General features: G+C 38.5%; 3 gene segments (V, D, J or C); all 3 read left to right on the plus strand.

Annotated features, from left to right (window-relative positions):
• Positions 1–1,356: 1,356 nt before the first annotated feature.
• LOC131523657 (T cell receptor beta variable 19-like) lies at positions 1,357–7,479 on the plus strand. The segment is given in 2 exon segments: positions 1,357–1,421; positions 6,989–7,479. Coding segments are annotated over 2 exon segments (468 nt in total).
• Positions 7,480–8,213: 734 nt separating this feature from the next.
• On the plus strand, positions 8,214–9,007 carry LOC131523662 (T cell receptor beta variable 3-1-like). The segment is given in 2 exon segments: positions 8,214–8,279; positions 8,381–9,007. Coding segments are annotated over 2 exon segments (390 nt in total).
• Positions 9,008–9,011: 4 nt separating this feature from the next.
• Positions 9,012–9,460, plus strand: LOC131522833 (T cell receptor beta variable 29-1-like). The segment is given in 2 exon segments: positions 9,012–9,062; positions 9,150–9,460. Coding segments are annotated over 2 exon segments (357 nt in total).
• The last annotated feature ends 17,589 nt before the right edge of the window (positions 9,461–27,049 follow it).

The following is a 27,049-nucleotide window of genomic DNA, read 5'->3' on the forward strand; positions in this document are numbered from 1 at the left end:
GATTTAAAAAAAAAAATAGTTTGAGAAAACTCAAAATTCTGCTGAAGCTGGTTGCCTTACATTTTTAAGTTTGCTCAACTTTTTTTTTCTTTGTTTTTTTTACAGTGTACCAGTGAAAATAGTTAAAGCAATAATAAGATCATTGCACTCTCATTGATCAATCAATGCAAATCACATGTAGCCTACATTAGGTTATGGAGTCAAGCACTGAAATACCTTTAGCAAGGAAAAAACACATAGGGCCTATACTTGTGTGCATATAGAATTCAGAATGAGGAGAGAGAAAAAAATAAATAAAGGACTCTGAAAGTGGTCAAATTTGCAGCCAAATTGTGCAAAGACTGTTATGGGAGTGATATTGCAAGCCTACAAGACAAGAACCTGCACAAGACATGTAGTGATCACTCTTGATTATGGAGATCCAGACTTTAGAGATGCTGATATAAATTTGAAGCTCATAAAAGTGCTCCTGAAAGTAAGTATTAAGTGAGTCAACACAGTATGTCAAAGGCCGGAGACTTCTGTAAAAAATAGTATAAACACATTCTGTTTATGAAAAGGACAGCTTTAGTCAACAGGTGGCAGTCTGGTACAAACAATATGTCAGAACAGTCAGCTGAATCAAAATGATTAATATTAAGGGTTGAATACAAGTTATTATCTGTAGACAGCATCTCTGGCATGCTGTCAATTACCACAGAAAATAAAACCAAGTTGTTTTCATAAAATGTTTTTAAAAGAATGTGTTTCACCTTTATTTCATGCCAGCATTTACCAATAACTGATTTAAGATATTGCATTTAAATGTGTAACAGAAATGCTTCTTGGTGCAAAAGTACTTAATCATAATCAACTATTTATATCTGTCATAAGTAGTAAGATTATAAATGGTCACATTTTAAAACCTAAATACAAGAAGCTGTACTGAATGTGTTACTAAAATTGAAATGTATTGCATCATACTGAAGATTAAAACAAGGCTACTTTGTATATGAAACACCAGTGTATATCTTTCAGACAATTCTTCTGTACAATTAGGCTTAATAAAACAAAATTACTGGGGTTTTTTTCAAAGTGAGGAGGGATTTATTCATTAGGCTTAATAATAATATTAGGGATTCATTTGATTGATGAATAATATCACGAGGATTGATTTGATTTGATTCACTATAATTTCTGAGCATCACATATTTGTATTAGAATTGATTTATTATTAATAATCAGAGCTTGGAGTGATAATAGACATATTATATGTTCATGTGGTTTTGTTCATTACTGTTACAACCTGTGATGTCATATCCTGTTCAACAACAGCTAGAGTTTGAATCATTTCAAAGGTTGGGACTCACTGTACGCCCCACAAAAACTCAACATGATTCGGGGTTTTATTGCGTTGATTCTGATACTGCACTGGAGCCAAGGTAAATAAAACTCTTTAACATCTCATTAACTGAAACAATAACCTGAAACATTTTAAAACCCGAATACATGAAGCTATACTGAACAAAATGTGTTACTGAAAATTAAATTTTACCGTATTATTTTATTGTTTAAAGGTTTCTTTCAGACTATTCTTCTGTACAACTAGGTTCAGATTAAAAAATTATAATAATAATGATAAATCTGTTTTAAAAGTTTTTCTTTTTCTTTTAGGTAGCGATTTTGAGTGATGGCGTCCTTTTGATGTCATATCCTGTTACAACGACTGAAGTTTCAGTCTCACAGGACACTCAGTCTGCACTCTAGGACTCAACATGATTAGAACAATAATAACATTAATTATAGCACTGTTTTGCTGGCAAGGTATCCAGATGACTTCAAAGTTTCCTCTACGATTTACTCTTTACATTTATATTACTTTCCTCATGTACTCTATTTTTGCACAGGTACAGCAGTAGGAGACGATGTTTTCCAAAAACCTGCTATTCTTTATGAACTAAAGGGGAAATCTGCCCAAATCAACTGCACGCACAACAAAGGTTCAGACTACAAATTGATGTACTGGTACAGACAGCTCCAAGGACAAACTATGAGACTCGTAGCATTCACAACCTCTTACAGTGATCCAGAATATGGAGATACTGAGCTGAATAAATTTGTGGCCAATAAAACGGTTCCTGAGAGAGGATCTCTGACTGTGAACAATTTGCAGCCGAATGATAGTGCCATATATTTCTGTTCAGTGAGTGAATACACAGTGTATCAAACTCTGGGGAGAGCTGCACAAAAACAGGTGTCTTAAAGTTAGAAGTAAGCATTGATCAACAGGGGGCAGTGTGATTCAACATTTTCATTTTTATCTGTGAAGCAAATCAAAAGCATGCAGTATCTGCACACCAGTTCTGATCTTCATACCTGTGCAGACAGGAATCTTATTTTTTTAATGTTTCATTCATTTTTTTCCCCAGGCTTCACCATTTGAGAGCCTGTAAATCTGCCTGTATCACCGTCCTCCCGCTTGTTTCTTTAATTCATAGCAGAAGGACTGAGCATGATGAACGCTCTCCATAACATATTTATATATCTAACAATGTTAACAGGTATGTATAAACAAAGATGGACTAGTAAAATATTTACTTTACATACATTATGCAGATTATTTCAGTCAAACATTAATTATAAACTCCTGTTATATTTTCTCCACAGCTGCATGTCTTGGTAAAACTGTTCTCCAGACGCCTGATGATCTACTGAAGAAACAAGATGAATCTGCTGTGATCACTTGTACTCACAACATACAGAGCTATGATCGAATACTGTGGTACAAACAAAGTCAGGATGTGTTGGGCTTTGAGTTGATGGGATACCTTTTTTATGAGGATGAGACTAAAGATCAAATTGGAGGGAGATGGAAGAAATAAAGGCAATCTGATTATCAGCAACCTCACATTGAATGACAGCGCAGTGTATTTCTGTGCAGCATATTACACAGTGCTCAGAATCACCTCTGTCTGATACAAAAACCACTTTTAAACGGCTTACTTTAAAAGCGTATTTGTTCATGTTCCTCTCCACACCTGTGAGTTTTGATTCGGTGCCAACACTACAACACCTGTAGGTCTATAAGTCTTGCTTAACGTGCTGATTAATATCTTGTGGTCAATTCAATTCACATCCCACACTTCTTTCTTAAATCCTGAATTTTGCTCCACCCTGAAATCATCATGATGTCATGATGTCACATCCTGTATTAGCAGCTAAAATTTGAATCATCATATACGATTATAATTGAATCCAGCCAGCCTCTACGTGTTATGATGAGGAGTATTATTCTGCTGATTCTGACGCTACACTGCAGCCAAGGTATTCAAACTATCTTCATTAAAACATAAAAGAATAACCTCTTAAAGTTGCTTATATTTTTTTTATGCTCATTTTGCAGGTAACAGTGATGTTTCTCAAGTTCCAAGTGTTTTAATGGCAGTAAAAGGGAGTTCTGTTCAGTTGAACTGCACACATAAAAAGGATTCAACATTTGTCCAGATGTACTGGTATCGACAGCGCCCAGGACAAACTATGACTCTAATCGTGTTCACAAGCACTTATTTGAGCGATCCTGACTATGGTGATTCTGATCAAAACAAATTTTCAGCTATTAAAACTGTTCCAGAGAGTGGATCTCTGACTGTGAACAATGTGGAGTCAGATGATAGTGCCGTCTACTTCTGCTCAGTCAGTAAACACACAGTGCAGTGAAGTTTGGCAAGAGTTGAACAAAAACAGCTGCCATAAATAATTACAGCAACAGTGATCAACAGGGGGCAATGTGATTCAACAAATGTGTCCAAATTTCAGATCCTGTACTGACAGATAGAATTTGAATCATCTCTCAAAACCATTGCACCATTGCCATCCAGTGCACTCACAGCCTTCATTTAACATGATCTTTGTTCTACTTATCCTGTCACTTTGTTGGAGTCAATGTATGATTATTTATCCAGAGCATTACCATGATGAAATAATACAATAGTACAACTTTGCTGTGTTGATACTGAAATGTTTATTAATAATTATAATTTCTCTGCAGGTGGTTCAAGTGGAGATGGTGTTTCACAGCCTGGCGTTCTCTGGTCACTCCAGGGGAATTCTGTCCAAATGAACTGCACACACAATAAAGGTGCTGACTACAATCAGATGTACTGGTACCGGCAGAGAAAAGGAGAAAGTTTGCACCTCATTGTGTTAACGAAAAGCTATGGGCCTTCAGAATTTGAAGATTCTGATCAAAGTAAATTTGAAGCACATAAAACAGTTCCTGAGAGCGGATCACTTACTGTGAAGAATGCACAGCCAGATGATAGTGCCATGTATTTCTGTTCAGTGAGCAAACACAGTGCGTCAAAAACTGGAGGCAGATGTACAAAAACACTTCATATCTTGTCAAAAATAAATAATATACTGTACCATCCAAAAGGGGGCACTCTGGTACAAGTAAACAGCAGTCTTCCATCCATACAATGTCTTGTGGAATGAAAGCCAGTGTTTTCCCATCAAACAGATGCATTTAAGAGAGAAAACTAAGCTTCCACCCTAGATGACATCACTTCCTTCGTGGCCTGTATTTGATTAATTGTAGAATCATTCAGGAGAGAGAGAAAACATGAGTAATGCTCGCTGTCTCTGTGTTTCTGTCTTTGTTCTGTGTCTTGCAGGTAATTGTTTTTAGTTTTTATTCTTGCTAGTACATTGTGTCATTGAGATAAGATATCATCACATCGTTATATAGTTTAACCGTTTATATTTCTCTTTACAGTCATCGTTCTTGGTAAAAGTGCTGTCCAGACTCCTTCTGATCTCCTGAAGAAAGAAAATGAATTTGCTGAGATCAAATGTACAAACAATGTACAAAACTATGATGTTATACAGTGGTACAAACAAAGCCAGAGAAACATGGGCCTTCAGTTTATGGGATACCTCAATATCAAACAAGATGTCAAAGAGACTAAATTTAATGACAAGATCAAACTGGATGGAGATGGAAGAAATAATGTCACTCTGATTATCAGCAACCTCAGACTGAACGACAGCGCAGTGTATTTCTGTGCAGCATATGACACAGTGCTCAGAATCACCTCTGTCTGATACAAAAACTCTGTCTCTGTAACAAGGTGATCAGTGTCTGTATATTCACACCCACTTTGCATCTGGAGAAGTGCTTCAGTGATTATTAATCATACAATAGCTTAGAAATTATAAAGAAGGGAATTTAAAAGTGTATGATTTCAAAGGGTATTTTGTTTTTAATTGTTAATGATTTCTGAAGGAATTATCACGTTTAAACGTGAAAAACACTGAAAAATTATATGAGTATGGTATTATGCTTCTTTTCATCAAGTAGTGAAGCTAAAGTAATTACCTTTTTTTGGTTGAGCTCAATATTCCTCAACCCAGAGGATTTTTCTTTTCTTTTCTTTTCTTTTCTTTTCTTTTCTTTTCTTTTCTTTTCTTTTCTTTTCTTTTCTTTTCTTTTCTTTTCTTTTCTTTTCTTTTCTTTTCTTTTCTTTTCTTTTCACATCTATCATATCTATCTAAATGCATGTGCATTGTTTTATATGACCCAGACTGATAAAAAAGGTTTCAACTCTGGAAAAATCTGGAACTTGATTCATTCATTTTGATTAAAAAATATCTTCCAGTGTATAAGTGAGCAGCATGAACATCTGAATGTTACCAAAGGAACATTAGGACATCCACTAAAAATAATTCACAATTTCTCTTCTTACTTACTTTTATTCAAATTGAGCAAACTTGAGTTGTCAGAAATCCCTTTGGTGACATCACTTCCTCCACTCATTCATCTCATCAACTGTGTTTACTCTCAGCAGAGACACATATTGAAGCACAGGAAATCAGCATGAATATGATTCTCATAAGTTTCTCTGTCACATTTATGTGGCTCACAGGTAATAATGACTTTCATGAAGTGTTTCTTGATTTTTATTACAACAACTGTATGTAATTAATCTTTTATTGACATTTATCATTAAATCTTTCATTTAATCGTCTCTTTACAGCTTCCACTCTTGGTAACACAGTTTACCAGACTCCTCCTGAATCAATAAAGGACAGAGATGAATCAGCTGTGTTTATATGTACACACAATATAGCAAGTTATTTCCAAATGATGTGGTACAAACAGACCCAGGGCACCCTGGGATTTAAACTAATGGGATATCTTAACGGTGAATCTGATGAAATAGAGACAGAGTTTAAAAACAAGATTTCGCTGAATGGAAATGGAAGGAGGAACGGCACTCTGACAATTGAAAACCTCGCAGTGACTGACAGTGCAGTGTATTTCTGTGCAGCATATGACACAGTGCTCTAAACTCCCTCTGTCTAATACAAAAACTTACCACTGTTACACTGATGGTTTATCAGCAAAAGACCCAGCCTTTGATTTCTAACTATATTTGTGGCTAAATTTTGACTCCTTGCCAGTAATGAGCAATAATGAGATGTTGGTGCAAAAGGAAATATCCTTTATACCAGTGTTTGATTCTGGATAAGCATGTGTTATTGCTGGTGCTTATTAAAGAAAAATCACTATTACTCACACTAACTCATATTAACGAGTTATTAATTTGCACGAACCCCCTCAAAGTGAGGTGTGATTTATTCATAAGGCTTGAAAATATCACAAGTGATTCATTTGATTCCCCATATTAAAGATACACTATAATTCTGAATACCACATTTTAAAAAATTAATATTTAGAGCTTGAAGTACTAATATGCAAATTATATGTTAATTTTGTTCATTACTGTTACAACCTGTGATGTCATATCCTGTTCAACAACAGCTAGAGTTTGAATCATTTCAAAGGTTGGGACTCACTGTACGCCCCACAAAACTCAACATGACTCGGGGTTTTATTGCGTTGATTCTGATACTGCACTGGAGCCAAGGTAAATAAAACTCTTTAACATCTCATTAACTGAAACAATAACCTGATATTCTCATTAATTTAATCTAATTTGGTCCACAGGCACTGAGGGTGGAGATGATGTTATTCAAAAGCCTGTAATTCTTTGGGAACCAAAGAACGGTTCTGCTTCTTTGAGCTGCAAACACAATAAGGATATTTCATACCGGCAGATGTACTGGTACCGACAGCGTCCAGGAGAGACTATGAGACTCATTGTATTTACTGTGGCTGGTAATGATCCAGAGTTTGGAGATGTTGACAAGAACAAATTTGAACCTCAAAAAAGTGATGCTGAAAGTGGATCTTTGAAAGTGAAAGATCTAGATCCAGGTGACAGTGGTATATATTTCTGTGCAGTGAGTAACACAGTGTGTCAAAGACTAGAGAGTGCTGTACAAAAACATTCTGTGCATAAAAAGACAATAACAGCATTAGTCAGCAGGTGGCAGTCTGGGACAATGTTTAAACAATTGAGCTGAACCAAAACAATTTAATGTAAATCATTAAAATATTCTTCTGAACCAAGTTCAGTTTCACCTCCAGATGGAGGTGGTTTTATTTCCTGCTAACATTTACCAACAACTGATTTAAGATATTACGTTCACACATGTAAATGAAATGTGTCTTAGTGCAAAAGGGATGCAGTACTTACCATTTTAGGTCAAATTAAAGTTTAAATCACATTTTACACCATAAATACATGAAGCTATATTGAACTTTTATTAAAATTATATTAGAACAAGATTTATTTTATACCACAAAAACACCAGAATACATCTTTGATATCTTTGTGAGTGAGTGGCCATTTAAGCAATTCAATTATCATAAAAAATCACAAAGATTATATTACTCTTTCATTGTGTATTGTGTAATCCAGTTCATTATGTATACTGTATAGTATTTAGTATACTGTAAACATGTAGTCTATCAAACTCTGAGGAGAACTGTACAGAAAAAAAATAAATAAATAGTGTGTTAAAAGTGAGATGTATTGACCAACAGGGGGCTGTGTGCTTCAGAAGATTTCAGCCCATATGCAACGCAAAATAAATATGTCTGTTTACATAAAGTGATGTTTTAAACAAATAATTTAAGCAATGATCCTTAATTTAAATATCATTGTAAATTGCATATCAGTTCCGATATTTATATGCAACCCATTATGTCCAGATTGAATCTTATCTTCCGCATTTTGTTACTCTTTTCTCTTTGAGTTCGCTAGTTAGAAACCGTTATAGCTGACATCACTTCCTCCTGCTTGTGCCTTTAATTCACAGAAGGAAAACCTTGATGAAAGAAACCATGATGAACATGTTCCTTGATATATCTTTGTCTCTAATTATGTTTACAGGTAATAATAAGCAAATATGCATCTACCTTTCACAATGTGCAGATTATTTTAGTTTAATCAACTGATTATGAATATAAAAACTGTTTTTTTCTTCTTCACAGCTGCATGTCTTGGTAAAACTGTTCTCCAGATGCCTGAGGATCTACTGAAGAAACAAGATGAATCTGCTGTGATCACTTGTACTCACAACATACAGAGCTATGACCGAATACTGTGGTACAAACAAAGTCAGGACTCATTGGGCTTAAAGTTGATGGGAAACCTTTATTATAATAATCCAAATGAAGAGCCTGAATTTAAAGGCAAGATCAAACTGGAGGGAGAAGCACAGACAAACGGCAATTTGACTATCAACAGCCTCAGACTGAACGACAGCGCAGTGTATTTCTGTGCAGCATATTACACAGTGCTCAGAATCACCTCTGTCTGATACAAAAACCACTTGTAAACAGCTTATTTCTGTGACAAGTATATTTACAGTTCTGTGGGTTTTGATTCAGTGCCAATGCTGAACACAACACCTGTCTAGTCTTGCTTAATGTGTTGCTTGTAGCAAGTGGCCAATTGAATTCACATCCCGACTCAAGAAGTGAAAGGAAGATAATTCTTAATTTCAGAAGTTTGCCCCACCCTGAGATCACCTACCATGAAAGTGATGTCACATCCTGTATTAACAACTTAAATTTGAATCATCACAGAAGATTATAATTTAACCAAGACAGCTTCAACGTAACAAGATGAGGAACATTATTTTGTTGATTCTGACGCTACATTGGGATCGAGGTATTCAAACCCACACAATATTAGAATAATAACCTCTGGTAATATTCACAGAAATATTTGTATGTTTCTCTCTATATCATTTTGCAGGTAACAGTGATGTTTCTCAAGTTCCAAGTGTTTTAATGGCAGTAAAAGGAAGTTCTGTTCAACTGAACTGCACACATAAAAAGGATTCAACGTTCAACCAGATGTACTGGTATCGACAGCGCCCAGGACAAACTATGACTCTAATCGTGTTCACAAGCACTTACGACAATCCTGACTATGGTGATTCTGATAAACACAAATTTCCAGTCATTAAAACTGTTGCAGAGAGTGGATCTCTGACTGTGAACAATGTGGAGTCAGATGATAGTGCCGTCTACTTCTGCTCAGTCAGTAAACACACAGTGCAGTGACGTTTGGCAAGAGTTGAACAAAAACAGCTGCCATAAATAATTACAGTAACAGTGATCAACAGGGGGCAATGTGATTCAACAAATGTGCAGCCTGTTCATCCAGACTTGCTGTAATATTTACTGTACTGTACAAGGTTTAACACTAAGAATTGTGTTATCCTGCAAATACTTCTCATACTATTACCCCCATCCTGTGTTGAGGTTCAATCAATTCAAAAATTATATTATTAGCATAACAGCTATAGTGAATAGTTAATATAGATTTCAGAATTCTTAGTATTTAGTGCATTATACTTTTGCTTTAATGACAGCATGCACTCAAATTGACTTTACAAGCTCAAGCAAACATGTCTCGTAATGTTATAGTTCATCTTGAGACTTTAAATTGTGTACTTACTAGAACATGTAATTAAGTTTAAATAAATAATAAATAAATAAATCAAATAGGTAATATCTAAAATAGCTGTATTTATTCAAAATATTAATGAAATATCGCAGGATCAACCTAAATACATTAATTGATGCATCCAAAACCACATTATATGGATTTTTTTTTTTTTTTTAAATATATATGAAATATATCTGTAAAATAACAATTGCACATTTTTCAATACAGTTCATTTCAAGACATGATTTTTGGTGATGTGTACTCTTCCTTCAGAATTGATCTCTGACCACAAGCTGCTGCTGTACTGGGATAATAATAAACCTTATTAAACAAATATCACTAACAATATTTAGCCTATTGTCACGGATCAGCCAGGCTCCCCCACCAATCCCATGCCAAGATCACAATCACCTGAGTACTGATCACACCACCTGCACCTTATTATCACTCAGCCCAAGCCACACTACATAAGCACACACCTCACTCCAGTCAGCGTCCGATCTCGATCATATGAAGTGGACTCACTCCCTACCTTCCAGTTAAGACTTACCTCGCTATACATACCTCCTCGTCCCGATCGTCTGTGTTCCCTTGTGTCTCCATCCGCCTGTCTTTGCCCGTCTTCCCGGCCTGGAAATCACCATCCTCCAAGGTGTGTGCGCCTCCCGTCAGCCACGAGCTCCTGGCATCCTCACCTCGGCAAGAAATCCTTCATCAGTCATTGTCATCATAACGTATCAGTATCCATCTACCTGCTTTACTTACCCGACTACTCATTTCAATAAACCTGTTACATTTACCATCCTCTGTGTCTGGTCTGCATAACGTAACAGAAGATCGGACCGACAACAGTTTCTCAGAATGAGTAGGACGGACCCCTTCCAGGAGCTCGTGGACAATCTTCGCCGCGTCCTCACCGTTGCTCACCCACCTACACCACCCGTCACGGCAGCAGCCGCCATTACCACTTCATCTTCACCGGTAATCGCCAGTCCCATGGCCACACCAGCGCCGTTCTCTGGCGTGGCGGAGGAGTGCAACGGTTTCCTACTGCAATGCTCACTCTATATTGAGAACCAACCTCACCTCTATCCCACGGAAATCTCGAAGATTTCCTTTCTGATCTCCCTTTTACAGGGCAAGGCCCTGCAATGGGCAGAAACCATTTGGGCGCAAGCCAGCAATGTCACCCAATCTTTCAATAACTTTGTATCTCATTTCAGAGAAGTGTTCGGACGGCCGCTTGGAGATCCCACTGCCAGCGATCAACTCTACTGCCTCCGACAGGGATCTCAGCCCATAAAAGAATACGCTCTGCGGTTCCGCACCCTCGCCGCTGCGAGCGGTTGGAACGAACGCTCATTAATAACGCCTATCGTCAAGGGTTGGAACCGAAACTTCGCCTGCAGTTGGCGAGTTATGACGACAGCTTCGGTTTGGAAAAAATGATCCAGCACTCTATTCGCTGCTCATCCCGCTTGCAGGCCTGTATGGAGGATCTCACCTACTGGAACCGTTGCACTCCCTCCTCTCGCCACCCAGACACTCAGTTCCCTCCAGAACCAGAATCCGAACCCATGCAAACAGACAGCATGCGGCTGACCTTCGCTGAGCGGCAGAGGCGACTAATTAAAGGGCTCTGCTTGTATTGTGGCGGTGGAGGGCATGTGATATCTGCATGCCCCATTCGTCCACCTCGTTTATTGGTGAGTTCCATCCATTCTATTCCCCAGAAAATGTCTCCGTTAACCATGTCCGTGACGCTGATCACTCCATGTGCTTCCATTCCAGTCCTTGCCCTCCTCGACTCGGGTTCAGCTGGGAACTTCATCTCCCGTCGTCTCTGCCGCCAGCTCAAGATCCCCACTGCACTTAACACCAAGACTTACCAAATCCAATCCATAACTGGTAAAAATCTCAGCCACCACCAAGTAAAACATCTAGCGGGACCAATAACTCTCCACGTGGGACTCCTTCATGAAGAAACCATCCAACTTCTGGTTCTGGAGGAGACCAACATGGACATCATTCTGGGTCGCCCCTGGCTCGCCATACACGAACCCCAGATGGCCTGGAATATCGGAGACGTCCTGAAGTGGGGTAATCAATGTTTCCCAGACTGTTTTCCCCGGCTACCTCAACCCTCTCGATCCTGCAATACCACTCTCCTGTTGAACACCACATCCATAGAAAGCCCCATCCATCAACAATCGGTAACTATTCCTGACGAATACACCCACTTCAGAGACGTCTTCTGTCCGAAGAAGGCCTCGCAACTGCCTCCTCACCGGCCATGGGACTGCGCGATAGATCTGCTTCCTGGTGAACCAGTGCCCAAAGGAAAGATTTATCCCCTGTCAATCCCGGAACAGAAGGCCATGGAGGAGTATATAGAAGAGGCCCTCCAACAGGGCTACATTCGACCGTCTACCTCCCCTGCTGCTTCTAGTTTCTTTTTTGTGGCCAAGAAGGACGGAGGCTTGCGGCCCTGTATTGATTATCGATCACTCAACAACATCACAGTTAAATTCAGATACCCTCTTCCCTCGTCCCAGCTGCCCTGGAACATCTTCGTGGAGCAACCATTTTCTCCAAGTTGGACCTCCAGCTGCATAACCTCATCAGAATACGTGAGGGGACGAGTGGAAGACCGCCTTCATCACACCTACTGGACACTACGAGTACTTGGTTATGCCGTATGGCCTTGTCAACGCCCCCTCCGTATTCCAAGACTTTATGCATGAGGTGCTCCGAGAGTTCCTCCACCGCTTCGTCCTGGTATATATCGATGACATCCTCATCTACTCTCGGAGCCCGGCCGACCATCGCCACCACGTTGCGGAGGTCCTTCAACGTCTCCGACAGTATAATCTCTTCCTCAAAGCCGAGAAATGCTCATTCCACAAACCATCCGTACAGTTCCTGGGTTATCACATAGACAAGAATGGCATCCGGATGGACGAGGGGAAAGTGGACGCTATTAAGACCTGGCCATGACCCACCTCCATTAAAGAACTCCAGCGCTTCCTCGGCTTCTCCAATTTCTACCGCAGATTCATCAAGAACTACAGCACCCTCACCAGTCCACTCACAAACCTCCTCCGTAATAAGCCCAAGTCTCTGTCCTGGTCCGAGGCGGCCCAAGAATCACTCGAGAAGCTGAAGACCTCTTTCACCCAGGCCCCCATCCTTGTTCATCCGGATCCTGAAAAGCCCTTCGTGGTCGAAGTGGATGCTTCCACCACGGGCGTGGGGGCCGTCCTTTCGCAGCAGCAGGGGAATCCTTCTAAACTCCATCCATGTGCCTTCTTCTCCCGTAAACTCAGCCCGGCGGAACGAAATTATGATATCGGCGACAGGGAACTCTTAGCCATTAAACTGGCCCTCGAGGAGTGGAGACACTGGCTTGAGGGAGCCAAACACCCTTTCACAGTACTCACGGACCATAAAAATCTACAGTATCTCAAAGACGCGAAAAGACTCAACCCCCGCCAAGCCCGCTGGGCATTATTCTTCACTCGGTTTCATTTCAAGGTCACATACAACCCTGGTCACAAGAATGTCAAAGCCGACGCCTTATCCAGATTATACACGCCAGAAGAAACAGAAGACAAACCCGATCCCATCCTACCCGAAGACATGTTTGTTAATCCCATCCAGTGGAACCCGGACTCTACTCCCTCTGCCAATGTCTCCACAGCCACTCCGCCGGGCTGTCCACCCAATTTACAGTATGTCCCCAAACTTCAACGCACACAACTCATCCGAACAACGCATTCTTCATTGGGCACTGGTCACCCTGGGGCCAATGCTACCCTCTCGCTACTAAAAGACCGTTACTGGTGGCCGAATATGGCCAGGGATGTGAGAAGGTTCGTCCAGGGTTGTGAAGAATGCGCCATGTCAAAGAGCCCTCGCCACCTTCCTGCCGGCAAACTTCTCCCGCTGCCCGTACCCAATCGACCATGGTCACACCTGGGAGTAGACTTCGTCACCGACTTACCCGAGTCAGAAGGTAACACCTGTATCCTGGTCATAGTGGACAGATTCTCCAAATCTTGCCGTCTAATCCCCCTAAGGAACCTACCCACAGCCATGGAAACAGCAAAAGTCATGTTCAACCACGTGTTCAGATACTTCGGCATCCCAGAGGACATCGTCTCTGACCGTGGTCCTCAATTTATATCCCGAGTCTGGAAGAACTTCCTAAAACTCCTAGGTGTGACCGTCAGTCTCTCGTCTGGTTACCACCCACAGACCAACGGGCAGACGGAGAGAAAGATCCAGGAAATTGGACGCTTTCTACGAACCTTCTGCCACGGCCACCAGCACTCTTGGAACCAGTTTATTGGCTGGGCCGAGTACGCCCAGAACTCCCTTCGCCAACAAACTACTGGACTCACTCCTTCCAGTGCGTACTCGGTTTCCAGCCTCCCTATTCCCTGGAACGGGGAACCCTCTGAGGTACCGGCGGTGGATTACTGGTTCCGAGAGAGCGAGAGGGTCTGGGACGAAGCACACCACCACCTTCGACGAGCCCTGAGTAGACGCAAGTTGACAGCAGACCTTCGACGCTCCGACTCTCCTCCCTACCAACCAGGTCAGAAGGTCTGGCTGTCCACAAGGGACATCAGACTGCGTCTACCCAGTAAGAAGCTCGCTCCCAGATACGTTGGCCCCTTTGTCATCCAGAAGCAGATAAATCCGGTCACATTCCAGCTCAAACTTCCACCTCAGTACAGAATTCATCCCACCTTTCACATATCATTGTTAAAACCTTACCACACTCCTGTTCCTTCCTCCACAGAGCCTGGCCAGACCACCGAACCCCCTCTCCCACTGATTCTGGAGGACGGAGCGGTCTACGAAGTACGAACCATCCTGGACTCCCGACGCCGTGGTGGTAAACTAGAATATCTCGTCGATTGGGAGGGGTATGGACCAGAAGAGAGGTCATGGATTCCCAAGGACGACATCCTGGATCCCGCGCTAATAGAGGAATTCCACACAAGTTTCCCCAACCGTCCAGCACCTAGAGCAAGAGGCAGACCACCACGGCGCCGGGCCCCTCGGCCCTCAGGAGCGGGCCGTGGAGAGGGGGGTAATGTCACGGATCAGCCAGGCTCCCCCACCAATCCCATGCCAAGATCACAATCACCTGAATACTGATCACACCACCTGCACCTCATTATCACTCAGCCCAAGCCACACTACATAAGCACACACCTCACTCCAGTCAGCGTCCGATCTCGATCATACGAAGTGGACTCACTCCCTACCTTCCAGTTAAGACTTACCTCGCTATACATACCTCCTCGTCCCGATCGTCTGTGTTCCCTTGTGTCTCCATCCGCCTGTCTTTGCCCGTCTTCCCGGCCTGGAAATCACCATCCTCCAAGGTGTGTGCGCCTCCCGTCAGCCACGAGCTCCTGGCATCCTCACCTCGGCAAGAAATCCTTCATCAGTCATTGTCATCATAACGTATCAGTATCCATCTACCTGCTTTACTTACCCGACTACTCATTTCAATAAACCTGTTACATTTACCATCCTCTGTGTCTGGTCTGCATAACGTAACACCTATTTAGGTCTTTTTTTTTTTTGCCTTCTCTCTTATTTTCCACTCAGGTTCTTCCTTCAGTACTAAAGCTCATCAGAGTCCTCCAGATCTATTTAAAATGAAAGGAGATGATGCACAGCTTGAATGTCAACACAGCATATCAAGCAACACTGTGATACTGTGGAACAAACAAACCCCGGCCAGGGACTGATATTACTGGGACATCTCATGATGGGGACTGGACAAAGAGAGGATGATTTCATAGCCAAAGTTGAACTCAAAAGAGATGCAACTAAAAGTAGTTCTCTAACCATAAAATATCTTTCAGATAATGACAGTGCAGTGTATTTCTGTGCAGCCGGTCCACACACTGATATAGACCGTCAAACCTTTAAACCTTAATCTAGTCTGTGTTACTCTTACCGGCTTCACCACATGAGCTCAGCCTCACCTGCAGAAGAACTCAGGGTTTGATTTGATCAACATCTGATAATGAGATCCTGATACAATGTTCATCCGTAATTACTGGAACTTGTAGTTTTATGCTGCTATCAACAACTAGACGACCAAAGGTTGCATAGTGTATACTTTGTTGTTGTCAGTGCCCCTAGATATGACATCATTTCCTATAAGAGGTGCCTTCCAGCATTTAATGCATAGAATTGTCATTGAGCAGCACATAACACAAACATGACTCTATTAAGTGTCTGTGTTTCTCTAGTATGCCTCATAGGTAATTATATCTAACATTTTTAGTGTGAAGCTACACTGCTTACATAGATTCTCACTGTATATGTGTATTTTCTCTCATTACAGCTGCATGTTTTGGTAAAACTGTTTTTCAGTCACCTGGTGACCTCATAAAGAATAAAGATGAATCTGCTGTGATCATATGTACACACAATATACCAAATTATCAACTTATTCTTTGGTACAAAAAAGACATCATGGGCTTCAAGTTCATGGGGTTTCTTAATCTGGAAAATGGCAACCCCGAGCTGGAATTCAATGGCAGGATCAAACTGGAGGGAGATGGAAGAAATAAAGTGTTACATATCATGGTCATTATTATTTTTGTAATAGTTTATATTGAATGTAAACTTTATGCAATGTGTGGAATACGTCATCAATTGTTGACCGGAACGAGGAGGTCGATGACGTATAAAGGCTTCATCAACGCAGTTGCGGGAGTGGCAGCTGCTGTACTGTCATAAAGATCTCTGAATATTTGAATTTCATTAAAATCTATCAGAATTTCATCTTACCTTTTGGCCAAATAAATATCAGCATTTGCACCATATTCATGCTCAGTTTGTGCTTTTGAATAAAACTGAGGTGCTTTTTCTTCCCTGAGTAATACAGTACATACTACAGTATATGAGCCATAAAAGCCTGATGCATCTAATATAAAAAATAATAATAAAAAACCCCCACTAAAAACCCCATAAAAGCCTTATGCATCTAATATAAAAATAATAATAAAAAAACCCCACTAAAAACCCCATAAAAGCCTTATGCATCTAATATTAAATAATAATAATAATAATTTAAAAAAACCCACTAGGCAACATTTTTTAACATCTTTTGTCTAAAAGTTTAATAAACTTTTACATTTAAGAAGAAAATCAGTTAAAATCAGTTTTCAGTTAATACATTCTTAGTGCATAGTGTCTTACTAAAACATTGTATTATTAAATTACAAGAGCTCATCGCAGCTTTTCATCACAAAGTTAACACATTTATATTTCTCTCTACAGTCAACATTCATGGTACAAGGACTGTATAACCTATGATGTCACATCCTGTATAACAGAAAAGTTTGAATGACCAAGTTTGGACTCAGTTTGGGACTCAGTCTGTGCTGCTTTAGAACTGAACCTGATTACAGTCTTTATTTCACTGATTCTGTTACTGTGCTGCAGCCAAGGTATCCAAAATGTGCTAATATAATCTCTGTAGCAACTGAAATACAATAATCCTTTTAAAATCGAATGTTTTTTCTTTTTATACTCACAGGCACTGCAGGTGGGACTGATGTTGTACAAGAACCTATTCTTTTGAAAGCAAAAGGGAGTTATATGAACTGCATACAAAATAAGGGTGCCACCTACTATCTGATGTACTGGTAACAGCGTCCAGGAGAGACTATGAAACTCATAGTAATCACTAATGCTCATGGAGGTCCAGAATTTGGAGATGTTGATAAAAACAAATTTGATACTGAAAAAAGTGATACTAAAAGTGAGTCTCTTATGGTAAAAGATCTAGACACAGATGACAATGCTATATACTTCTGTTCAGTGAGTGAACACAGTGTGTCAAAGACTGGAGAGTGCTGTGCATTATTGTATAAAAAGATCAGTGACAGCATTAGTCAACAGGTGGCAGTCTGACACAACAAATATACTGTACTGTATATCAGAATAGTTTATATAAGTGAACCAATAAGAAATATTCCCAGATGGAATTTACGTTAGTTATAGAGAGCTGATAGTTTACTTTGACCTCAGTTTGTAAAATAATTAAATTAGGATTTAATTAAAATTATTTAATTAAAAGGTTTAAAAGTACAAAAACATATAAATTCATTTGTTCCCCAAGTTGAGAATAGCTGAGATGCATCTGACATCACTTCCTCTCACTCATGTTATTAATGCGCAGCAGAAGCACTTGGTGAAAGAAATCATGATGAACTCATTCCTTAGTGCATCTGTATGCATAATAATATTTACAGGTAATAATAACAAACAATTCTGCACTCTATACATTAATATATCCTGTTTTTGACTATTATACACTGTTTTTTTTTCCTCCACAGCTGCCTGTCTTGGTAAAACCGTCCTACAGACGCCTGACATCCTCATCAAGAATCAAGATGAATCTGCTGTGATCATATGTACTCACAATATACCGAGCTATTACAGAATATTATGGTACAAACAAAGTCCAGACATGTTGGGTTTCAAATTGATGGGACATCTTAATTATGATAAAGAGAATAAAGAGCTTGAATTTGAAAACAAGATCAAATTGGAGGGAGATGGAGAGAAAAATGGCAATCTGATTATCAACAGCCTCAGACTGAACGACAGCGCAGTGTATTTCTGTGCAGCATATGACACAGTGCTCAGAATCACCTCTGTCTGATACAAAAACCACTTTTAAGCAGCTTAATTCAGTAAAAAGCATATTTATGTTCCTCCTCACACCTGTGGGTTTTGATTCAGTGCCAATACTATTAAATAAACTACAGTGAAGTGCAACAATATTAGAGAGGGATCATATGAATAAGCACATTGATTTTAAAGAACAATTTGTTTTGAAATTAAAATATTATTTATATGTATTCTGCATACCAGGTAATAAACATTTTATAATATTTAGTTAAAATACATTCATGTTCATAATGTTTTACTGCAAAATGTGCTGTCCGTGCACCCTACAGATGACATCACTTCCTCCCTCTTGTGCCTGTAGTTCATCACAGCAGAAATACTCACTTTATTACAAAGAGCTGACATGATGAACACTTTCCTCATCAGATCTGCATGTCTGTTGTGGCTAACAGGTAATAGTAAAAAACATGTTGTGCATATGATGATTAACTGTGATGTAAATGTTCAGACATTACTCATCACTAATGTTGTATTTCTTCATGGACAGTGGCAAATCATGCAAAAACTGTTCTCCAGAGTCCTGATGACCTCGTAAAGAGCCAAACTGAATCGGCTGTTATCTTCTGTTCTCACAATATACAGAGCTACAACCGAATGCTGTGGTACAAACAGAGTCAGGACATGACTGGACTCAAGTTGATGGGATACTTATATACTAATGAGAATATAGAGCCTGAATTTAAAGACAAGATCAAATTGGAGGGAGATGCAGCGAGAAATGGCAGTCTGACTATCAGCAACCTCAAACCAGAAGACAGCGCAGTGTATTTCTGTGCAGCATATTACACAGTGATATAGTCAATGAAACCTTAATACAAAAAGCTCTCTAGTCTGTGCTTCTGCATCAGCTCTGCCTCACCTGCGAAGGGCTCGGGGTTTGATTTGCTGCCAACATTGAGGTGAGATCATGTTTCCCTGTATAGTCTTGTTAAATGACAGTGTGATTTTATAGATACATGAACAGCAGTTTCTAAGAATGTCTGAGGAATCTCATGTGAGAACAGAACTATCCCACATTTTGACCTCGTACAGTCAATCAAATTAATAAGTGAATGCTAAATCTGAACAGCACTGCCATTTCTACAACCTGGTCTCATAAAAATATGCGCACTTTTTGTGCGACACCGTTTTGCGTACCTTGCTGCACGTTTCGCCCATGCAGTTTCAAATAGAAATGTCCACTGAGTGGCGCTAAAACACAGGTTCAATATGTGAACCCTGGCACGTTTTTATTACATAGATATTGTATCGCTGTTTTTTTTTATTATGTTGCTTCAGGTACGTATTGTGGCGGTTCAGAATTCAAATATCCGGGGACCGTCGCTAAAAATTAATGCTCTATGGTGTTGGAAATATGCCCTACACCAAATCCAGCCCTAAACCTACCCGATAGTGTTAACAAATGCAAAACTGATATAAAAACGTATTAGCTGATGCAACTGTGCCATCTGAACTTCCTTTTACGCAGATTATAACTGCTTTGTCAAACCGTAGTTACACGGAATTCAAACCGGTGCTTCTCATTTCCTATGTACGCCTCCGTACTCCGTGAGCTACCGAACAAACTTATCAGCGATGAAAACCCATAGATATGAAGCTGGATGTGTGCGATGCTAACGTTCAAAAGCATCAGTTTTCAAACCTCCTAGCATATTAATATTGTTTTGAAGTCATAGCATCATATTCTTCAAGTAATTGTGCGAAAATTACGCTTTATTAATCGCAACTCTGTAAATTTGTGTGAAAGTGTTCATTTATTTTGGAAACTGCAGTGATATGTACTTATTGGTATGTATTTCATATTCATTTCATATTTCATATTCACGCTAAAAAGTGCACCCAGGTACGTAAATGCCATGAGACCAGGTAGCATTTCTATAACTCACTACTTTGTTGTCAGTGCCCCCAGAGATGACCTTCCTGCATTTAATTCACAGCACTGTCACTAAGAATCAGAATCACATCTGTCTGATACAAAAACCCTACTGTGATATGAAGCTCACTGGACCCAAAAACATTCATTTTCCACAAACTTACACATTAAAAACTAATACAAGAGATATGTTTCATTGATATGTTTTGTGCACATATGCTGTGAAAATAATATAAATATAAGGTTGAAGTACCATCAAAGAGAAATAATGACATTTGTACACGTATACCACCACATTATTAATAGGAAATTGTTAAATCAACATGTTCGGCAAGGGAATTTAAAAGTGTATGATTTCAAAGGGTATTTTGTTTTTAATTGTTAATGATTTCTGAAGGAGTTACACTGAAACACTGAAAAATTATATGAGTATGGTATTATGCTTCTCTTCATCAAGTAGTGAAGGTAAAGTAATTACTTGTTTGGTTGAGCTCAATATTCCTCAACCCAGAGGATGATTTTTTTCCTTTTCTTTTCTTTTCTTTTCTTTTCTTTTCTTTTCTTTTCTTTTCTTTTCTTTTCTTTTCATATCTATCATATCTATCTAAATGCATGTGCATTGTTTTATATGACCCAGACTGATAAAAAAGGTTTCAACTCTGGAAAAATCTGGAACTTGATTCATTCATTTTGATTAAAAAATATCTTCCAGTGTATAAGTGAGCAGCATGAACATCTGAATGTTACCAAAGGAACATTAGGACATCCACTAAAAATAATTCACAATTTCTCTTCTTACTTACTTTTATTCAAATTGAGCAAACTTGAGTTGTCAGAAATCCCTTTGGTGACATCACTTCCTCCACTCATTCATCTCATCAACTGTGTTTACTCTCAGCAGAGACACATATTGAAGCACAGGAAATCAGCATGAATATGATTCTCATAAGTTTCTCTGTCACATTTATGTGGCTCACAGGTAATAATGACTTTCATGAAGTGTTTCTTGATTTTATTACAACAACTGTATGTAATTAATCTTTTATTGACATTTATCATTAAATCTTTCATTTAATCGTCTCTTTACAGCTTCCACTCTTGGTAACACAGTTTACCAGACTCCTCCTGAATCAATAAAGGACAGAGATGAATCAGCTGTGTTTATATGTACACACAATATAGCAAGTTATTTCCAAATGATGTGGTACAAACAGACCCAGGGCACCCTGGGATTTAAACTAATGGGATATCTTAACGGTGAATCTGATGAAATAGAGACAGAGTTTAAAAACAAGATTTCGCTGAATGGAAATGGAAGGAGGAACGGCACTCTGACAATTGAAAACCTCGCAGTGACTGACAGTGCAGTGTATTTCTGTGCAGCATATGACACAGTGCTCTAAACTCCCTCTGTCTAATACAAAAACTTACCACTGTTACACTGATGGTTTATCAGCAAAAGACCCAGCCTTTGATTTCTAACTATATTTGTGGCTAAATTTTGACTCCTTGCCAGTAATGAGCAATAATGAGATGTTGGTGCAAAAGGAAATATCCTTTATACCAGTGTTTGATTCTGGATAAGCATGTGTTATTGCTGGTGCTTATTAAAGAAAGGATCACTATTACTCACACTAACTCATATTAACGAGTTATTAATTTGCACGAACCCCCTCAAAGTGAGGTGTGATTTATTCATAAGGCTTGAAAATATCACAAGTGATTCATTTGATTCCCCATATTAAAGATACACTATAATTCTGAGTACCACATTTTTTAAAATGAATATTTAGAGCTTGAAGTACTAATATGCATATTATATGTTAATTTTGTTCATTACTGTTACAACCTGTGATGTCATATCCTGTTCAACAACAGCTAGAGTTTGAATCATTTCAAAGGTTGGGACTCACTGTACGCCCCACCAAAACTCAACATGACTCGGGGTTTTATTGCGTTGATTCTGATACTGCACTGGAGCCAAGGTAAATAAAACTCTTTAACATCTCATTAACTGAAACAATAACCTGATATTCTCATTAATTTAATCTAATTTGGTCCACAGGCACTGAGGGTGGAGATGATGTTATTCAAAAGCCTGTAATTCTTTGGGAACCAAAGAACGGTTCTGCTTCTTTGAGCTGCAAACACAATAAGGGTAGTTCATACTACCAGATGTACTGGTACCGACAGCGTCCAGGAGAGACTATGAGACTCATTGTATTTACTGTGGCTGGTAGTGATCCAGAGTTTGGAGATGTTGACAAGAAGAAATTCGAAGCTCAGAAAAGTGATGCTGAAAGTGGATCTTTGAAAGTGAAAGATCTAGATCCAGGTGACAGTGGTATATATTTCTGTGCAGTGAGTAACACAGTGTGTCAAAGACTAGAGAGTGCTGTACAAAAACATTCTGTGCATAAAAAGACAATAACAGCATTAGTCAGCAGGTGGCAGTCTGGGACAACCAATGTGCCACATGTCTAAACAATTGAGCTGAACCAAAACAATTAGAAGTATCATGAGTACAAATTATAGTCTATTAACACCAATTACGCAATCTGTCCATTATCCCAGAAAATACAACTAGTACAAACAATAATACAACTAGATGTAGGCTAAAGTCAACTATTTTAAATGATTAAAACGGGTACTGCAGAGTTTGTGTCAACTCAGTATGGCCACAAACCATATAAATTAACATTTATTGGGACATTTCGTTATGTAATCTAAAGAATAATAAAAAAAATATCATTAAAATATTCTTCTGAACCAAGTTCAGTTTCACCTCCAGATGGAGGTGGTTTTATTTCCTGCTAACATTTACCAACAACTGATTTAAGATATCACATTCACACATGTAAATGAAATGTGTCTTAGTGCAAAAGGGATGCAGTACTTACCATTTTAGGTCAAATTAAAGTTTAAATAACATTTTACACCATAAATACATGAAGCTATATTGAATTTTTATTAAAATGATATTAGAGCAAGATTTATTTTATACCACAAAAACACCAGAATACATCTTTGATAATGAATCTAATTAGATTCATTTTGTTAAGTTGATAAACACCCAAAGAATTATAAAATAAATGCATTGTGTTGTATTGTGAGAGAGTGAGTGGGCATTTAAGCAATTCAATTATCATAAAAAATCACAAAGATTATATTACTCTTTCATTGTGTATTGTGTAATCCAGTTCATTATGTATACTGTATAGTATTTAGTATACTGTAAACATGTAGTCTATCAAACTCTGAGGAGAACTGTACAGAAAAAAAATAAATAAATAGTGTTAAAAGTGAGATGTATTGACCAACAGGGGGCTGTGTGCTTCAGAAGATTTCAGCCCATATGCAACGCAAAATAAATATGTCTGATTACACAAAGTGATGTTTTAAACAAATAATTTAAGCAATGATCCTTAATTTAAATATCATTGTAAATTGCATATCAGTTCCGATATTTATGTGCAACCCATTATGTCCAGATTGAATCTTATTTTCCGCATTTTGTTACTCTTTTCTCTTTGAGTTCGCTAGTTAGAAACCGTTATAGCTGACATCACTTCCTCCTGCTTGTGCCTTTAATTCACAGAAGGAAAACCTTGATGAAAGAAACCATGATGAACATGTTCCTTGATATATCTTTGTCTCTAATTATGTTTACAGGTAATAATAAGCAAATATGCATCTACCTTTCACAATGTGCAGATTATTTTAGTTTAATCAACTGATTATGAATATAAAAACAGTTTTTTTCTTCTTCACAGCTGCATGTCTTGGTAAAACTGTTCTTCAGAAGCCTGAGGATCTACTGAAGAAACAAGATGAATCTGCTGTGATCACTTGTACTCACAACATACAGAGCTATGACCAAATACTGTGGTACAAACAAAGTCAGGACTCATTGGGCTTAAAGTTGATGGGAAACCTTTATTATAATAATCCAAATGAAGAGCCTGAATTTAAAGACAAGAGGGAGAAGGGAGAAGCACAGACAAATGGCAATTTGACTATCAACAGCCTCAGACCAAATGACAGACTTACAGGCATTATTTTTATTTGAGTAAAAAATAGTAAACCTTATTAAGCAAATATCACTAACAATATTTAGCCTACCAGAGTAATTCATTTTTTGCTTTCTCTCTTATGATCCACTTAGGTTCTTCCTTCAGTACTAAAGCTCATCAGAGTCCTCCAGATCTATTTAAAATGAAAGGAGATGATGCACAGCTTGAATATCAAACCCCGGCCAGGGACTGATATTACTGGGACATCTCATGATGGGGACTGGACAAAGAGAGGATGATTTCATAGCCAAAGTTGAACTCAAAGGAGATGCAACTAAAAGTAGTTCTCTAACCATAAAATATCTTTCAGATAATGACAGTGCAGTGTATTTCTGTGCAGCCGGTCCACACACTGATATAGACCGTCAAACCTTTAAACCTTAATCTAGTCTGTGTTACTCTTACCGGCTTCACCACATGAGCTCAGCCTCACCTGCAGAAGAGCTCAGGTTTGATTTGATCAACATCTGATAATGGGATCCTGATACAATGTTCATCCGTAATTACTGGAACTTGTAGTTTTATGCTGCTATCAACAACTAGACGACCAAAGGTTGCATAGTGTATACTTTCTTGTCAGTGCCCCCAGATATGACATCATTTCCTATAAGAGGTGCCTTCCAGCATTTAATGCGCAGAATTGTCATTGAGCAGCACATAACACAAACATGACTCTATTAAGTGTCTGTGTTTCTCTAGTATGCCTCATAGGTAATTATATCTAACATTTTTAGTGTGAAGCTACACTGCTTACATAGATTCTCACTGTATATGTGTATTTTCTCTCATTACAGCTGCATGTTTTGGTAAAACTGTTTTTCAGTCACCTGGTGACCTCATAAAGAATAAAGATGAATCTGCTGTGATCATATGTACTCATAATATACCAAATTATCAACTTATTCTTTGGTACAAAAAAGACATCATGGGCTTCAAGTTCATGGGGTTTCTTAATCTGGAAAATGGCAACCCCGAGCTGGAATTCAATGGCAGGATCAAACTGGAGGGAGATGGAAGAAATAAAGGCACTCTGACTATCAACACCCTCAGACTGAATGACAGTGCAGTGTATTTCTGTGCAGCATCTTACACAGTGCTCAGAATCACATCTGTCTAATACAAAAACCCTACTGTGATATGAAGCTCATTGCAGCCCCCAAAAAATGTATTTTCCACAAACTTACACATTAAAGAACTTATGAGACATATGGTTTAGAGATATGTTTTGTGCATGCAGGCTTTGAAAATAATATAAACATAAGGTTCCAATGATATTCATACAAATATACACATTAATAATAGCATATTGTTAAACACTAAAGAACACCTTTGTGCATATTTCGCATATCAAAACAGAGAAAATACTACCAAAAACAAGGCACTCTGGTACAAAATCATGATTAAATTTATTATTATTTACTGAGGTCAGGGTCTGTCTGCATCAGCATAAATACTGTATGTGTTTGAAACATTTATTATGATTTCAGTTTATTTGTTTTGTATATAAAGTGATTCAAGCATTGATTAACAAACATGGAGACAAACATTTTAACATTTTCATTTCTAAGCTTTCTTCACAGCCTAAATGCTTGGCAGGAAATTGCAACAATTGCAAAACCTGTGGGTAGATGGAGCCAAGGGTCCATAATAGAATTTGTTAAGAAATACTTAGGAGGGGTGGTTATGTTGTTGCAACACTCATAGAGAGATCAAACTGAATCCAGTCTAAATCAACATGTTCAGAGTTCTCCTTCTCTTGCTGCTTTGGCTTACAGGTAACTATTTTATATTAAATGATGCAAGTAATTTAATAACACAGTTACTTATAATTAAGTATAATGCACTTTTTGTTTCTTTTTACAGGTTCTGTTGTTAATGGCAGTGTTAATCAAAGCCCCTCAAATCTAATTAAATCTGAGAGAGACACTGCAGAACTTGTATGTGAACACAGCATACCATCTTACAATAGGATCTTCTGGTACAAACAAACACTCGGCCATGACTTAATATTCCTTGGATATACATGGGAAAAGAATTCTATCCCAGAGGATAATTTTAATAAAAAAATCCTATTGAATGGAGATGGAACAAAGAACAGTTCCTTAAAAATCCTCCAACTTGAAGTCAGTGACGGTGCAATGTACTACTGTGCAGCTAGTTTACACAGTGTGATGAGCAGTCATGCCTCAATACAAAAAGCTCTGAAAGCAGCAGTGCTGCACAATTAACCACAGCAGCTCTTTTGCACCTGATCACGGTTTTGGTTGAATTTCATGCTAATATTTGCATCCTTCTGATTTGGGATGCACACTGTGATGGTAGTCATGTGGTCTTAACATGAGAACTGGAAAACATATAATCTGGTCAACAGGAATATAAACAACATTCATTTCATAATAGGCCTATATATTTACAGTTATTTACAGTGATATAGTGCAGTCATAATGTATCTTAAATAAAACAGCATGGCTGTGAATGTATATATTTCTCTAAAACACATTTAATATATTAAATATCAT

The sequence above is a fragment of the Onychostoma macrolepis genome, chromosome 17 (genome assembly GCF_012432095.1).
Source record: "Onychostoma macrolepis isolate SWU-2019 chromosome 17, ASM1243209v1, whole genome shotgun sequence".
NCBI lineage: Eukaryota > Metazoa > Chordata > Actinopteri > Cypriniformes > Cyprinidae > Onychostoma > Onychostoma macrolepis.